We start from the raw sequence: 17511 nt of genomic DNA on the forward strand, positions 1-17511 counted from the left end.
CTGGACTGTCTTATTATCATTTTACTGCCATCTTAATGCACCAGAGCTGATTTGAAGATGGCAGCTGACTGCAAGTGGTTGCAGATCTAGTTCCCTTCTTTTTCAGGTGGTGCCATAGTCTCCAACCACTGTGTGACTGTAGTAAAAGATGCCAACCCCATTTGTAGGTAACAGCCTCACCCGGTATGTATATATAAAGAAGGGGGGAAAGAAGTTAAGTGATATTTTTACCTTGAGAGAAGAATTCATGTATGGACAAGCCTTTTCACAAGCCTGAGCTAAACGATATTAATGATATGACCTAGGGCTGATGGGTGAGGGTGAAGTGGGGATGTTGTTGCCCTAGGCCTCTTAAGAGGTTAATGCGGCCATGGAAGACGAGGCTAGGGGTGTTTCAGCCAAAAGCCTACATTGAACTGAATTAAACTGAATTCAAGTGGTGTGAATAAGAGTATTGAGACAGGGCCAGGGGAAATATGTGTGTGTGTGCACATACACACACATGCACAGGAAATACTTTTCATGACACATTTATTCTTTTTGCGTAATTGGCGATTGTATCATTGTCAGCACTTCCATGCCTGTAAATGTGAGGCTGCTGAAATTCAATGACCGAAATAGAAGTCAGCAGAACTGAACAGGAGTGAGACACAGACAGAAAGACACCGACGGGAAGCGTGTGGCAGAATGAAAATAAAAGAAAAAGAGGGAAGGGCGATAGAAAGAGAGGAATACACACAGAGAGGAGAGAGTAGTGTGACATCACATCTTCCAGCCCCTCTCTCTCTGGCACCTTTGCTCCAGTTCTCGCCGAGGAGGCGCAAACACAGTTTCTCGCTATCCTCCTTCAGCGCTCGTAAAAAGGGGCAGGACCGCAGTAAAAGGGGAAAAGGAAAAGGAGGAAAAAAATCGACAGGATGAACAACAGTTTCCTAAGCATGGCGTCGATAGTAGATTTCGACCCGCTCAACCCTTCTGTTCCTGCAACCAAAGTTGAAATCACGGTGTCCTGCAGGTAGGGGAATGTGTGTGTGTGTGTGTGTGTGTGTGTGTGTGTGTGTGTGTGTGTGTGTGTTTTACCTGGTTTTAAGTCTGACAGGGAGACGAGGGAGAAAAAAAACACCGAGCTGGAAGTCACCTGGGCTTCAACTCCGAGCAAGTTTGCGTTTAGTTTCAGTTCGGCGGATTTTACAGCACCTGGAAGGAAAACGTCGCATCTGCTCTTCAGTTTATGGCGTGAAGAAATTACATTTACTTTGTGTTAGCGAAATCATTCACTTTTGCGTCAATTACGAGCTGTCAAAACTAGTTATGACTGCTAATGAAAAAGGACAACGCAAACACGGGGCTGTTAGAGATTAAGTTAATGAAATATGGCAACCTCGCTGTGGTTAGCAAAGAGTCATTTATGAAGACGTGCTAACTTTGCAGTATTAGCTAAATTTATAGAGCCAATTAAGTGTGATAAGCCACGTACGAAACCAACCTGACTCCGTAAATCTACATAACATGGTAATACCAGAGAAAACGGGACAACCGCTCAGAAGCTTGAAGTATAAACGTGTTATTTGATACCAAAGATATATTAGGCAGTAACACCTTAGAAGGTGTTATTGCTTATTATATTGGGATTTTCTTGCTGCCTCGCTGTCTGCCCGGTTGTTTGGTGTTGTTATCGCAGTTTGTGACAGCTGACAGTTGCTGCTGCTCGGTCACCTGTCAAACGAGGACATTATTTTGGCACAGCTAAAGCAGTTTTTGTCATTTCAGCCTGCTCATAAACATTTAGATCCAGACATCTTAGACATTTCACCCAAGGGGCTGTGTGCCTCACGGGTCAGACACATGCTCTCCAGAGCCCCAGTGCGAGGCAGGCAGAGAGACCGCCGTCAAATGAAATAGACACTGTCAGTGATGTCCTCTGTCATGACTTGATAGATCCGTAAGTGTTTAGACTAGGACAGACTGATACAAGCGGTAAAGCAGATGAATGTCATCACTGGTGCAGTGTTGGAGGTTCAAGATTTTCCTCTGATAAAATGAGGTTTGTGTAGTTTGCATATATGAAATATGTAAATCCGCAATTATTCAGATGTTTAACAGAAATGTTCTTTGAAAAGGAGAAGTTCTTCCAGAAACTAAAAAACCAGGTTCACAGGTTCAACACCGAGGATGAAGCGAAGTGAAGCCACTTTTGAAAATGCTGTTGTGTAACTCTGCATAGTCAGAGCATTGTTGTGGCTTTTCCAAACAAACACAAAAAAGAGGTGTGGCTGTCAGAGTGTCTGTTGCTGTGTTGATCCTGTGATAGACTGGTGACCTGCCCACGGAATGTGTACCTTGGGTCACATTACAATAAGTTGAAATTTTCAGAAGAAGCAATGTTAAAAGTGTTAACAGTCTTAATAATTATCATTTACAGTAATTTCATCAGTAATAAAGTTCAAATTTTGGTCAGTTATTGATTTTTATTGGAATTTTAACTTGCTACATTTTACTCACGCTGTGATCAACCAAAGACGGTTGACTAAAATCATACCGGCACAACATCCAGTGTATTGGTGGTGGCCGATTCTGAGATTGGCAAATTATCCCAAAAGATGTATGTTGGTTTACTATTTCTGGAAGCTATACCTTGTCGGGAGTTGAGCAGTAAGATTTTTATTGTGTTTACTAAAATTTTCGCCCATCTGGTTTAACAAAATACAGCCTCACTGGAGATTTTGACATAGTGTAAATTAATTTTGAGCATATGCATTATGATTGGATGTAGCCACCGTGCGATCACTTTCCATCTTGGTGTTTTGAAGTCCGACTAGGCAAGAAAAATTGGATATGACTGTGAAACCAGATGCTCATTGCCTAATTGTGATTGGCTTACGGTTATAGAGCAAGATGGGTTGCCCCCTGCTGACCATTTTAAAGAATGTAGGTTTATGTACATATTCTTTACATACCTGAAAACTGCGTTTGGAGCTCTGAGTGAAAGTTCAGTAATCCAGCAATCCCACAGGAGTGAGACTGTGGGGGTGTTTTTCACAGGTTGTCTGTTCTCTATCATATCGAGGCTATCGTTCCACTCCATTACATATTCTTTATGTATGGAATGAAGAGATGGTCTCTTACTCAGAAAACCCAGGTTACAATGTAACCACACGTTCCACCCACAGCTAAAAATAATGGATTATTCTTTGGAGGCTCTTGGTGTAGGGCTACCTCGTTTTCCAATTGTCAAACCAATTAGAATTTTGTTGGATCATAGCATACTAACCAAATAAGTTGACCATAGCACCGTGACGCTACATCACTATATTTGAGCACTGTTTCCACAGAGATTACTTTTTTGTTTTTTCCAAATTTTTACAAGTTGTTGTGATGCTGCTGGTAGAAGTGCTACCCAAGTGCCTCAGACACTGTAGCTACTGTATTTCCAGAAGGTTTCATCTCCTTAGTAACAGAGGGATAATGTCATCTACCAGCTGTATATATGAACATGTTTTGTCAGAGTTTGCAAATGTCTGAGTCACCCAGCTCCACAGCCCCAGGGGGCGGGGGGTGTTTTAGTGGCTATCCTCCCACCTCTGACCAAAGGGAGGGCAGGAATGCTACAGTTACATGTTTCTGTGAGCTTAAACCATATACATTGTGCGTTGTTTAATAGTTTTTGTAAGTGGACCCAGTGGGCAGTGTTGAATATTGCCATGGTTACTACTTTTAGGTTCCCCTCTGTGCGTGTAGGGTGGTGTTAGAGTGAGACAGTGGCTTAAGAGAGAACAATGCGAGTGAGTGGTCATGATATCAGACAGTGTGGATTGCAATGTGTTAAACATGGTTGCAAGTCTTGGGTTTGGTGTTTTTTAATGGCAGTGAGTGCAAAAACTACCAATTAATGATGAATTAATTTGAATTCCTTTCAGTGCAAATTCTTGAAAAGCTTTAGATGCCCATTCTGGTTTTCTGCAGTCATCGTTTTCAGCACTCATGTTTAATTGCTGCTCAAACTAACGCAAACGTCTGGGAGACACTCGTTGAGTCATGAACGACCTGCTGCAATGAGATGACGCAAGAGAGAAGTCAAGAAAAGAAGATGAGACTGGCGCTTGAAGTAGATCTCTTCATATAATTGCTGTATAGTCAGTCTTGACATAACCATTGCAAAAATATTGATACACTCTCTTCACTTGCAATCCTGACTAATTCAGATAATGCTCCCATTCTATGGGGACAGGAAATAAGACCACGGCTCGGAGTCAGCAGTGTGCTGAAGACATTTGGCTGATCGATGGGAGAGCCCGAGGTATCAGCTAGAATCAGTACGCTACCAACTCTGCCTACTGTGTTGCACAAAAGCACACAAGCATGCCTGTCTGTCCGCACATACTGTATACTGGTGAATGGCCTCAAGTCCAGATATTCTGTTACAGTTATCGATCTGACCAGCAAACACCTGTTTGTTTGTTTTTTAGCACACAAACCCAGACATAAGCTTATAACATTCTAAAGTGTATTGAAAAAGTCTTTGCTTGTAAAGCTTGTCCCAGCCTTATAATGTCGAGAAATGTGTAGTGAGTCAATAGAGTGCTGTTGAGTACAGACGACTTGCTTTCTATTTAACTGTAGGGTCAGTGTTTTAGTTTGTTTGCACAAGTATATGGGTTGGGAAATGTGCTAAAATGTTCCATCCAGCCATGATGATTACTGGTAATTTAGCAGCACTATACTAGCGATTGCTGATATAATATCCAAAGAGCTATGTGTGAGGAGATGAACTGCATACGCCCACTTGCTAAATATCACCTAGGTGGGATATATTTAGTTTTAAACTGGACAAAAACCAAAGGATGTGAATGATGCAAACAGATAATAAATGCAGCGCTTGCAGTCTCTAAATCAACAGAGTTAAAGCATCCTAATAAATTATTAGGGTGTATACCGTTATGGTGATTAGAGAAATCAAAAATACAAAGCAGCACACCACTGGTAGACCTAGCATGGATTAGCAGACGTTCTGGTGAGACTTACACTTTGATGCTTCAACAGTACTTAACTTCAACCACACAGTGGCAGGTTTCCAAGCCACTGCATACAAGATGTGTACTAATCACAGCTCTCGCTCAACCATGCGGTCCGACCCAGCAGTGGACTTGAGGACAAAGTGGACAGCAACAAAAATAATGAAATTCCTTCTCACAAAAACAATAATATCAACAACTAGCTGATCACTAATAGCCATATATATTGGTCCAGTAGGCCAACCCAGTATATGTTATCCTATTCTTCAGTTTATGCTAAAAAGGTGTCTTAAACTGCAAACATTGTAACTTATGACTGTAACAGTTATCTGCTTCTGTCCTGCTTACTTGTATAGTTATGCAGAGGACAAATGCAGCACTTACACTAATCACTGTTGGCAAAACATTGGCAGTGCACCTTCATGATATATATATATATATATGTATTGTTTCATGGATGACAGTTGCATCTGAATGAATCTTAACATACTGTTTGCCATGTCTATGCAGGTTGTTCGTCATTTAAATAGGGACTGTTTTGAAATGTGAAAAGAGGCCAAATTTGAAAATAAGGTCATATTTGTATAGGCCCGAAGGCTGGGACACATGACTGCTGTGATCCTAATGGATTCACTGAAAAAATGTGTTATTGTATCTGCTTTAAACCACAAGTAGTCCTGCAGCTTTTGGTATTTCTCTGTAAGAACGGGAAGGCTAATCCCATGATACAATGTAATGTTTGTCCACACTGAGCATTCACAATAACTGCTGTGCTCTCAGTACATTAGTAGAAATATTGAAATGTGTTTTTGTTTATCAAAGAACAAAATGTAAATTCAGTTAATGTTAGAGGCAGAGCCCACACTGAGTTCAGATGTAACCTTTACCGTGTGTCCATTGCTTAAGTGCTGTTAGGAACTGGTAGCATGTTGTTACCTATTGCTTAAGCAGCAATGGGAGAATGGAGGCGTCCCACATAGAGCGCATATAGCCTCAAATCAGCTGGTAGTGGACAGGTGAGGTAATAATTTACCTGCCATGCTGTGCAAGAGGTCAGTTGTATTCTGTTAGCTAGGGGAAACCTTGACTTTTCTCTTATTTTTAGAGGTCTCATTTAGCAGCAGAGTTGTCAGTATATGCTGACAAGTGTATACCGACAGTTTGAAACTGCAGAAAGACGGCCACCGAGATCAAACTGCATCACCTTCCTTGGTTTTTCATTAAACTTACTTAAAAAGCTCCTTCTGTTGCCAACATGGCTGATGCAACAGCACCTGAATAACTATGCTGATTGAATATTGTTTATATATACACACAAAATCTTGTGCTGACAGCTTTATCACTACTTCATATGCATAGACTTGATGGAGAATGAAATGGCTTTGCAAACTCAGTTCTGCTTAGTCAGAGTGTTACAATGTTAGGACAATATGTTATCTATAGCTGTGTATATGAAAGGACAGTAAAGCAGCGGTAAAAGAGCAGCCTACTGCAGGCGTACGCTGAAATACTGTTTTGATGTTTGACAATCTTGCATTAGCGCTACCACTTTTATCTGGCACTTCTCTGGCTGGAATGAATGCTATGAAAAGATAAGTTAGTCTTTTTGTTAGTCGTATAGTGGGAGTGTTAAATGGTGTTTGTAATTTGATACACTGCTCGTTAGATTACTTTTACATTACTCTGTAAAGAGGCCTGAGATACATTGTTGCAGAATTACCAGTTTACCAGTTTGCATTACCACACAAAAACACAAATTCTTATAATAATGAGGACACATGAGGTTTTTATTTCAGTGCAGTACAAACACAAAGCCACCGGAGTCTGAAACCAGCCCAAAGAGCACTTCCCAGCATCGCCATAGTGATTCTGCTGTAGAAACAGGTATAGGAAAAAGTGAAGGCTGCAGTGCTAGAAGTGAGCTTTAACATCATTGTCAGCTCTTCACTACTGGCTTAGTGTCAGCATGCTCTCTGTGCCGTTGCTTGTATTGTGTCACTGTCACTTTGTTACCAGCAGTTGTGCAGTTTGCATTTTACCGTCACATTAAGCAATAAATATAAAAGTAAGGTCCACATTTCCATTCCTCAGAAGTTGTAGACCGCCTCACCATTTTCCTTCTCCAGGTTTAATCCTTTTCTCTCGTGAAACATACAGGTTACTCTGTTGCTAAGCCTTGTGCCTCTTTTTTAAAAGTTTTCAATGATGATTTAGGACAACCCAAATATTTTATTGAACTTTCACCAAGATTGAAAAAGATGAATATTGTGTTCCAGTCTGCAGTAATCTTTCCCCAAGGCAAGGAAAACGGATTGATTTGGCTCTCCTTATTGGCATATTGTGTTATTGATCACAAAGCGTTTGTGAGAGGGCAAATAACACGAAACAAGGCTTTGACACGGGGCGAAGAGTGAATTAGTTGAATCAGAAGCAAGCAGAGGGAAGACACTTGGAGTTATTGGGACACTGCCAAGAAAAGGATGAAAAGTAGGTTGGGAGAATGTAGGTTGGATCACACAAGAAAGAGTTTGCAAAGTTGAGCCACTATGAACGCATTCTTGATCATCAACACCCCCCCAGAGAAAGGATGACTAATGTTAAGATGTAAACTCGTGTGTTCCTCTGTTGTGGATTCCTGGCAGTGACGTCTGAAATTGTTATCGTTCATGATGAGACTCTTATCACCAAAGTTTTTAGTGTGAAGATATTTGTTGAGATAAAGTGTAGCTAAAATGTAACACCGCCTGAAGACGTGTGCTTTGGATTGCATGCGGCGCCTTTAAAGCCCCTCTTAAAGTCCTGAAGATCTTTTGACCTGCCATAACAGGAAGTGCACAGGTGGATTCAGGTATATTTTTTTTAAATGTCTCCATCGCTTTTACTATCATTAGTTATACCTGTGCTTCTCTTGCTGTTGTGGACAAAGGTGGGTTGCTGTTTCTCTTGCTACAGGAAAATATTTTACCACCCGGCTTAATATTTTGCTCCGAGCGCTACTCGTGAACCACTTACCAGCAGCCCCGCCCTTTAACATCACAAGTCACGACCCTCTTGGCTATCTATTTTCAGGGTGGTCACGCCCACTCCTTCTATGGGAAGTGATTGCGTTGACCTTTTTGGCCCCATAGAGCTCGCATAATAGTGCTCTTATTGAAGACGTCGCTGACAACCATCACTTTGAAGGGAAGATGGAATTGCCTGCTGCGCGCTGGTTCAATGCCGGCAAAAAGCACAAAAGACTGTGTGTGTGCAGTGACGCAGCAGCCGATCACTTTTTCTCCCCTCGTCTGTTTACATGCGGTTCTCAACAGCGGGGAGCGCAAATGATTTTGGATGAGAACACAGTGGTGGTGGCAATCACTGAGACAAAGCTGTATTGAAGAAACCCTTTCTGTGCTACTGGAAAGTAATGCTTTTGTCTTCTCTGTTGTACCCCGGCTCTGTTTTCTGAGTATTTTCTGAGCTGCTCTCGCAGTGTGTTAATATACATCCGAGAGAGTGTCTCATATGCAAGCTATAGGCCGAAGTGCTTTTCTGTAATCAGGTTTGAGCTTTCAAGTCAGTAAAGATTTATGCACTCTGTGGAAATTACTATCGACCTTGGTTCTTCTGTTGTTTGCTCACTGTGGGTGTTTAGTTTGGTTTTGGTTTTTTTTGCTATGCAAGTCGACAGGTGCGTATGTGCAAAGTGCCGCAACATGTGTGTGTATTTGTACTGTACACAACATGCAAGCTGCACGCTAATACAATCCCTCTGCACCATGAATCTGGCTGGGAAGCTAAAGGGTGAAGAAATGCATTGATAAAGATCTGACGGAGACAGTTAAGAGAAGTCACTGGCAGAGGTCAAGGGCTACACACACACACACACACACACACACAAACACATTATTAAAAACAGAAAGCAGATATGTACTACTTGACTGAAGTAATAAGTGAAGGGAAAATAAGCGTACATGATGGCCTGACCCTCAAGGTTGGACAGCTGTGGTGTTATTTTAAATGGAGGTGATAAAACATGGACTCAAGGACACACATACCTTTAACACCAGCAACTTGCTGTAAGATTACATTATTTATTCCCGAGTCACTCATGGACTCAGGAAGAAATGATGGTAAGTCACTTTGGAGTTGTGAAAAAGCGGGTTGAATCAGGATCACTAAAGTGAAAGGAAGATTGTCATTTTAATTTAGTTCAGTTTTATTCATTATTATTGCTAAATCACAACAACAGTTTACCTTTATATTGTAAGGTAAATACCCTAAAACAATAGAGTGAAACCCCCAAATCAATTGATCAAGCACTTGGCATCAGTGGGAAGAAAAAACTCCCTTTTAACAGGAAGGATCGGGGTGGGGCAGCCATCTGCCATGACCCGGTTGCGGTTTCATTCTGCAGGAATTTATATTTGTTGTGTTTTCCTAGCAGGGATGTCTAAAATTGTTTTCACCATATTCAGTTGTTTTTTTTTTTTTATCACATTTAGTGTCAGGATATTTATTATGATAAAGCAAAGCTAACATTGTCTTGCTGTGGCTCTGGGATCTCAGTGTCCATCCATGTGCATAACAGATGTAACACTGTTAACATTAGAAGCATGTGAAACGAGAGCTGGGGTGGGGGTGGGTTCCAAAGTTTCAACTGTAGGCAGGTTTATAATAAACAATTTAAATAAAAATGTTAATGACTATTTTGGTAAGTTGTTTAGCATTTGTATTCATTACCTGATATAGTTTCTGTTTCCTGGGGATTTACTTAAACTTTTAATAAAGTTTAAATTAAAAAATGATAATTAAGAAGTGCTGGGGGCCACAGAGTTTTCTATAGTCTAAGCTATTAAGTACAGACTTAAAGCCCGTTTCATAAGTACCAGCACCATTGTCTGCCAGTCTACAGCCTGCACCACAAGATGTTTGCTGGGGGCGACAGAGGCAACACAAGGCCTAGGTGGCTGTGGACTTGTGAATGGTCATAAACCAGCAGGGTAGTTGCAGTGGATAAGTGAAGCTAACACCCTGATAAGGCCTCAGTTGAGTGCTACTTAAAGATCTGGAAATGAAATGCAGTCTCAGGCAACACGTTTTACTGCAGACACCTTTTACTTCTTCTAGATGGAGTTTGCCGATTAGTGCCTCCATTTACTTAAATTGTGAGTTCGCCTTTGCTCGCCCTGCTGGCCCCTTCCTATAAGAGGCAATGTGTTCTGCAGCACTGTAAAGGAAAAGGGGTACACTTGATTTATAAAACCAGATGAACCAGTAGCTGTATTAAAAAAAACCAAAAAAACAAAACAGCAATAATTTTATCCATTCAAAATTCAAAACTGGAACTGAGATGAAAATGTTAACATGTACCGAGTTTTTCTTTTTCATATACAGCAGATCACAGTAATCAGGTCATCTGCTGGGACTGTAGCTGAGCTTGACTTTATGGACTCAGCTGACTCTATACTTGACGTTTACACTGTTTCGCATGCTTCTAGCTGTTCTTTAGTCATTTTATATCTGATTTTTTTCATTAAGATGTCATTTTCCTGAAATTATTTAGTGGAGACTGAGTCCCAGTAAGATCTATGCAGTAAGACCTGTTGACCTTCTGGTCGACACAGGCAATAAAAGTACCGACTCAATGGTCCATCAAAGAACAGTAGAGAAGAGCAAAGTCATCCATCAGCAACTCCCTAGATGTACAGAAAAAAAAAAGCCCATATGGAGCCATTCAGCTGAAGGACTCCATATGGGCTGACACCTACATTACACACACTGTATGTGCACACATGCATTTCAAAGTGTTTAACCAGTCGCGCCTGCCCACACACTCTTGCAGGCATTTGTGCTGCCTTGTGCCCCCCCTCCATCAGTCAGACAGCTGATGACATTTTCAGCACACACATATAAAATTCAGTCACATTTGATGCTCTGACATTTTATTTCCACGCCGATGTCAGTCGCCTCCTGTGGGACATAAAGGTAAAATAAAACAAATCACAACATCTCCCGTGGATTCTGCTCGGCCAATTAGATTTTTTTGACATTTTGTGTGTTTGATATCTGGATGGAGAAGTGGCTGTATCAGATTGGGATTTTTTTTCCATGCTGTCTCACAAAAACACAACAAGCCAAGCTTTCAGATTGCTATTGCGACCCAGATTTGGACTATTTGACAAGTAAGATTACTTGACATACAGTAGATCTCCCTCGCAGCTTTATGTACAGCTAGGGGAAGGCAAAGACAGAAGGAGGGGGAGGGAGAGAGAAACTGACTGGCCTAATGAAGTCATCTCCATCCTGGTCACATAGCATAGAGGCTGCTTGAATTCCTCCAGGGATGCTGCTGCTCTCCCTGTCTGTCTCCCTCATGTAGAAGCCCCCAGCTTCAGCCTGCACATCCAAGCATGTCTTCTCTCACATGCACAAACACAAGCCTGACCCCCCCCCCCCCCCACTGATAACACTGCAAGCAGGCAGAAGCTAACATGCACACACACGGGAAAGGAAGAAGGTTGGCACTGCACAAAGAAAGAGAAATGCCTCCATCCTCCTCACTTCCTCACTCTTATCCCCCACACCAGCTCTGGGTAGCCTCGCTACGTGTGCATGGAAAATTACACACCGCTAATCAGTCGCAAACACACTAACACAAGCACAAGGAATTTCTATCTGATCGAGCCTCCGTTATCATCTGCTGTATTATAACAAAACACGGCATCGTAAAGATCTAAAACTAATATATATTATCAGACAAAGCACGTCACGCTCGGCGGCTCTCAATTGGGTGAAAACATTTGACCTTCATTCCTTTTTAGCAGTTGCGGTCATACGTAGGCCAGCGACATGTGTTGATGGAGGAAGCTAGCCAAGTTGGACTAAACTGCACTGAAAGCGGTGACAAAGGCGATTAAGGTAAAATGCCACTAGCACAGATGTGTAGCTGTGTGCCGTGCGTGAGTGATAGTGGCGTGGCACATTTCGGCACGCGTGTTTGTGTGTGTGGAGATGTTCTCTTGGCTCTCCCAGCCCTTGTCAGGAAGAATTAGGGCATCCCTCCTAGAGAAGCAGAGAGAGAATACAAGCTGCTGATGCTCTCCTTCAATATGTGTGTGTGTGTGTGTGTGTGAGGGAGAAACCGTGAGGGGGGGGATTGATTGTGCCAGCATGTGCTTTACTTCACGCTCTGTAACAAATGAAAATTTTTTTGGGATAAATCAGTAAAAATGAGAAGGGGGGGCACAAAGGAGAGCTAGACAAGAAGCAGGTACCTGTAGCTCGGTGCTCAGCGACCTGTTGAGAGCGGTTGAGCATGCCCAGTTGTTTCTTCTCGCTCCACGTGTTTCCAAGAATATTCCTGGTCTGTTGCTAAGCGTGGCCACACACTCGCACACGTGCATAAACTCAGTAAGTGAATCCCGCGGTGATGGAAACCCCATGATTTCTAAACCATTTTAGTGTTTACAGATTCATTTTTAAATAGACTGTTGGGGAGAAAAAAAATTGCAAAGCCTTCCTCTCTGTCAGCAGTCTTGTGATAATAGGAGAATTCGCTTCTCGGTACAAGCCCTTAAAGCTCCATTAAGCATTATTTTTGGTATTAACATTTAATGAGAGCACTCCCAGCGAGGTGAAAAGGTTTCCCGCAGCATAAACACTCGAGTCTTTTAGCAGCTCACAGCTCACGGTGGCTTTTCTGGCTCAGGGTTGGCAGGTCTGCACTTACAGGAAAAAGAAGAATTCGCTTTTCTTTTGGAATCACTTTCTAATTTATTTTTAGCATTTCTATTTGTTAAGTGTTACATTTGATTCCATTTGTGCCAGTTTATATATAATATATATAAATTGCTTTTGCATTTATAAGAAAACTGATGTTAACCTCGTGGATAACAGTTATTGCTCCTTCTAGCTGTTGGTATGCTTGCTTGAACGGGTCCTGTCTTGCTCAGTTTATTTTTATTGTGGGCCATATTTCAGAGTTTAAGAAATTTTTATTCATCTTTTGTGCTTCTGTAGTTTTGAGACTTTTTTTTTTAGCCAGCCTTCTTGTGATTGGCTGACTGAGCAGATGGGCAGGGCATCTGTGCTCACAGCCTGAGCGCTGTGCCTTAGATGCCCTCTATCTCTATGACATAATGCAAGGCCAAGATGGGGAAGAAAACAGTGAAACAGAGCATTTAGAGTAACCTGAAGCCTGACTCAGCTTTTGACTCAGTGGTTACTTGTTGGTTACTGTTCAAAACTAATATGAGTATTGACCACGGTAACTGTAAATGCATGACAGAGTCAAAGAAAAAGCACGATAGATCTCCTGTAATATGCCAGGATTGGTAGTAATTGTTTTTCCTTGTGGCACTACACTGTCAGCACATACTGTGTTTATTTGGATATTTATGGATAGCATAGTTAGTTGTGAAAAATCACATCTTACATTTATAAGATGTTTTTTTCCCCCCACCCTTTTCATGCATAGACAACCTAACGTATGTACGTAAGTACTATATTCTTCAGTAGCCATTTTTCGTACTGATTATGCAGTACTGTTCTGATGTATTTATAGTTGACTCTTTAAGACAAGAACTGTCTAGATTTACACCCTTACAGTAGCGCTGTCTCAGTATCGCCGACTTGCCTGTGTGTGTTATTAAGCTGATGTACGAAGAGTTGTTAAATCTGAAGTATTAATACAGTAATTGGGTAGTTCCTGTTCAGTTGTGCATGTGAGTACAGGTTGTGCATCAGTGAGGCAGTGTACATCGGGAGTAGCTGAACTGGAAAATCACTGGACCATACACAGGATGTCCTGTGTGGTTTTGTGCGTGTCTACATGTGTGTAACTGTAACTAGTTCAGTGAGATGGTGTAGTTTGCACAAAGCCTATTCAGGTCATGGTCAAACCTAGAGAACGACAGAAAGGAGAGAGGAAGAGAGTTAGGGAGAAAAGAAGGAGTAAACAGAGCAGGAATTAATGCTCAGGACTAGAGCAGGGCGATATGACCAAATATATTTATCATGATATACATTTGAAAATTTGCGATAACAATATAACTGACGATATAACTGGACTCATAACTCAGACGCCCTCTACAGGAAAGGGCAGAGCAGACTGTACCTGCTGCGGAGACTCAGGTCGTTTGGAGTGGAGGGCCCACTCCTGAAGACCTTCTATGACTCTGTGGTGGCCTCAGCCATCTTTTATGGTGTGGTCTGCTGGGGCGGCAGTTATATAAAAATTTAACAGTGCAAATGCAAATTCCTTGACAGTTTAACCAAAAGGCATTTCCAGTGGAAATTGACCGACATATCCTCAGCATAACCATGTATAATATCCACAGAACTTAAAAAGAGGTTATACACACACAATACGGTAATATTATGTTGAAGCACAGTACGTATCACTCCGCGAGGCTCCTGCCTACGATAGCCGTAATGCTCCGACAATCCATCAAACGGTGTGGCTTCGTAGCTTAGCAAAGTCGTACTGAAACATTTGACAGATTTTCGAGCTGATGGATGACTTTGCTCTTCGAGCGCCGTGTAGCACATAAAATCGTTTCGAGGTCAGTAAACACAACCAGAATTCATACATAAGGCACACGGGATTATAAGGGGCACTGTCGATTTTCAGAAAAATCAAAGGATTGATTTTAAGTGTGCCGTATTTTCCAAACAACACAGTAATAACGACGGCCCGCTAGCACGCTCTACCAAAAATAGTACTTTGTTGTGTATCTGACGGACGAAAGCTAAACCAGTTCCACACCACTGAAGTTGCAGCATTTTTACAAACCAATTCTGGTTCATCCGTTTCATTCAACGATCCGCTTTCGCTCTTCTCATTCTGCGTCGCCGCCATGTGCGTATGTAAACAAAAGCACTGCGCATGCGCGTTTTACCCATATTCTATCGTGATATTTCATTTTTCTATCGTTGCCCAAAATTACACAGGTATTACCGTGAACAGTATGATATAGCCCAGCCCTAGTGGGGATATTTGAGACTAGTCAGCCAGACATTTAAAACTTCCCTTACTAAATGACACCATTTTGTATCTCCAAAAAGAAGAATGCTTTGCAACTGCTTAAGTTAACTTGCAATGGGTCAGTAACATGACGTTGTATAAAAGGGGCATCTTAGAGATTTAGAGTTTCACAGAAGTAACAAATTTTGGAAAAAGAATTCGCACTAATGTTCCTCAATGTAAAATTGTGAAACCTTTGAATGTCTTATTATATGCATTACATAATATGATCAAAAGATTATAAAAATCTGGAGAAATCTCTGTTTGCAAGTGGCAAGGCTGAAAATCAGTATTTGATGATCATCATCTTCAGGGCCTCAAGTAGCACTGCATTAAATGCATGATTGTGTCATGGAAGTCATTGCATGGGCTCAGGAAATCACTGGCTGTGAACACAGTTCACCGTGCAGCCACAAACGCAGATTAGAACAAGGTTGTGGACTGAAGAAGACCTATGTGAACATCTAGAAATGCTGCTCGGCTCGGCCAAAGTTTGTTTAAAATGACTGAGCAAAGTGGAAAACTCATCTGCGGTTTGTCGAATTGGAATTTGAAATTCTGTTTAGAAAATATGGACACTGTGTCCTCCAGACTATAGTGGAGAATAACTACGTCTCTGATGGTATAGGTGAAATGGCAGCTTGTACGTCTATAAAGGCGCCATCAACGCCAAAAGATGCTCCCAACCAGACTCTCTGACTTTCAGAGAAGACCAGTAACTATCGTTTTAACATGGCAACGCCTCACTCCACATAATGGGAAGTTGTAATTAAGGAAGGTGGAAAACAGTACTTATCTAGAAAACGAGTAACACTATTCAGCCAGACCAATGTGTAAACAGTTTCTGCACAGTGGTGTGGATGCTAACCTGAAACGAATGAACCTCAGAAATACAATTCTGTTGAATCACAGCAGGAATATTTGGAGGTGGAGAAGTTAATCTAGCCTCCTCATTTGAAGTGGAGCACTGTTTTAAGTATACTTATATATAGTTTAGGGCATTTAGTATAGCTCAAAGGAGCTGCTTCCTCATTCATACAGTGGGATTTCAGTCTTTTTCCAGGAGTCCCTGTCCTGGAAAAAGACATTCAGTCTGCTGTCACATCATGTCATGTAATTGACTGTAAAGTCAACATAATGAGGCTGACATAAGGCACACTCTGCACACGGGTTAAACAATTACTCTGCACTGTAAGGTGTCATGGAAATGTGTGATAACATGGGACTGTTAAAGCAGATGTTTTTTTAAAAAAAAACAAAACTGGACGGTAGGAAACTGTTAATTGTTATTTTTACATGAAACCACATTTGAAATTCAGAGTGGAAAAATCTCTTTGTTGAATGTGTTACCAATAACTGACAGCACTACGAGAGGCAGGCGACAACAGCAAAAATAATATTAATCAGAAAGATGATGATGATAAAATGACAAAAAGTTCAATATTTTGTCTAAATTTACAGTAGTCTTCATCCAAAATGACATTTAAACTCTAAGTTAATTAGACAATTAGACTGACTGAGGAAAAAAACAAAAACTGCAAGTCAAGCGTAAATACTGATTCACAAGGTTGCTTGGATTTCCTGTTTTTTGGCTCCAAAATTGAAAATTTGAAAAGAAAACTTGGGGTGAGATGATGGTATCATTTACAGAAAAAGAAAACCTTAGCCTCAGAGCTCCAGCTCGAGCCACCGCCGCCGCCGCTGCTCTCTGCACCTCCATGTTCTGTGGCTTTTAAACCCCTCTCCTCTTTTCACACTCTCCCTCTCAACTTTTCTCTCTTTCTCTGTGCCCGTGGTTAAGCCTGGACTGCAAATAGAGTCCAAACGACAGAAATAGAGCAGATTAAGACACAGTCTGAAACACACACACACACAAAAGCTTCCGCTTGCTGCTGCTTTCACAGTTTGGGACGGCTAATTAGATGGATTGCTGTTTTTCTTTTTTTCTCAGTATGTAACTCTTTCACTCAACACCTGTATTTTTCCCAGTGTAGTGCTCTCTCCTCTCCTCTCCTCTCCTCTCTCTGCCCTCATCGAGTGGGCTAAAAACCCAATTTATTTCTGTAACATTGGACAGGCTTGCAAGGTTCCCAAGGGGTTTTGCTGCTGCTTTGTAGAGGTAACACACTGTCAGGGACGCGGCCTCTGAAGCCGGCACTAGGAATGTGTTTGTTCATTTAAAAATAGGAGGGGGGAGATGAAGAGGGGAAGTGGGAAAAGGACGGAGGGGTGGAAGAAAATAGATCAAAGGGAAGGGGAAAGGGAGGCTGAGACCCGAGAGTGGAGGTGAGAAAAACGAAGGTGGGGAAGGTGAGCGACACACGTATCTCAGCACCGATGGCATCCCTCCGCTCGTTGAGTCGGGTGCAAAAACAACGCAATACAGCAACTGTCAGTCAACTCAGTCAAGTGGCCCCAATTGGCTCTCGGCAGTTGCCATGGTAACTGTCCCCACACTCCTACTATCATGCTGCTTTCAACCAGCACCAC

At 41.8% G+C, this 17511-nt stretch overlaps 1 protein-coding gene across 1 annotated transcript in view; it reads left to right on the forward strand.

The window, feature by feature from the left end:
• Nucleotides 1-823: 823 nt before the first annotated feature.
• The window catches only part of LOC134647131 (copine-8), a 105684-nt gene continuing 88996 nt past the window's right edge, over nucleotides 824-17511 (forward strand). Inside the window, exon 1 of the mRNA XM_063501323.1 lies at nucleotides 824-1015. Coding sequence (XP_063357393.1) covers nucleotides 918-1015 — 98 coding nt within the window. The 5' untranslated portion in view covers nucleotides 824-917. The remainder of the gene's footprint in view (nucleotides 1016-17511) is intronic.

This window comes from Pelmatolapia mariae, linkage group LG17 (assembly GCF_036321145.2).
Source record: "Pelmatolapia mariae isolate MD_Pm_ZW linkage group LG17, Pm_UMD_F_2, whole genome shotgun sequence".
NCBI classification, from domain to species: domain Eukaryota; kingdom Metazoa; phylum Chordata; class Actinopteri; order Cichliformes; family Cichlidae; genus Pelmatolapia; species Pelmatolapia mariae.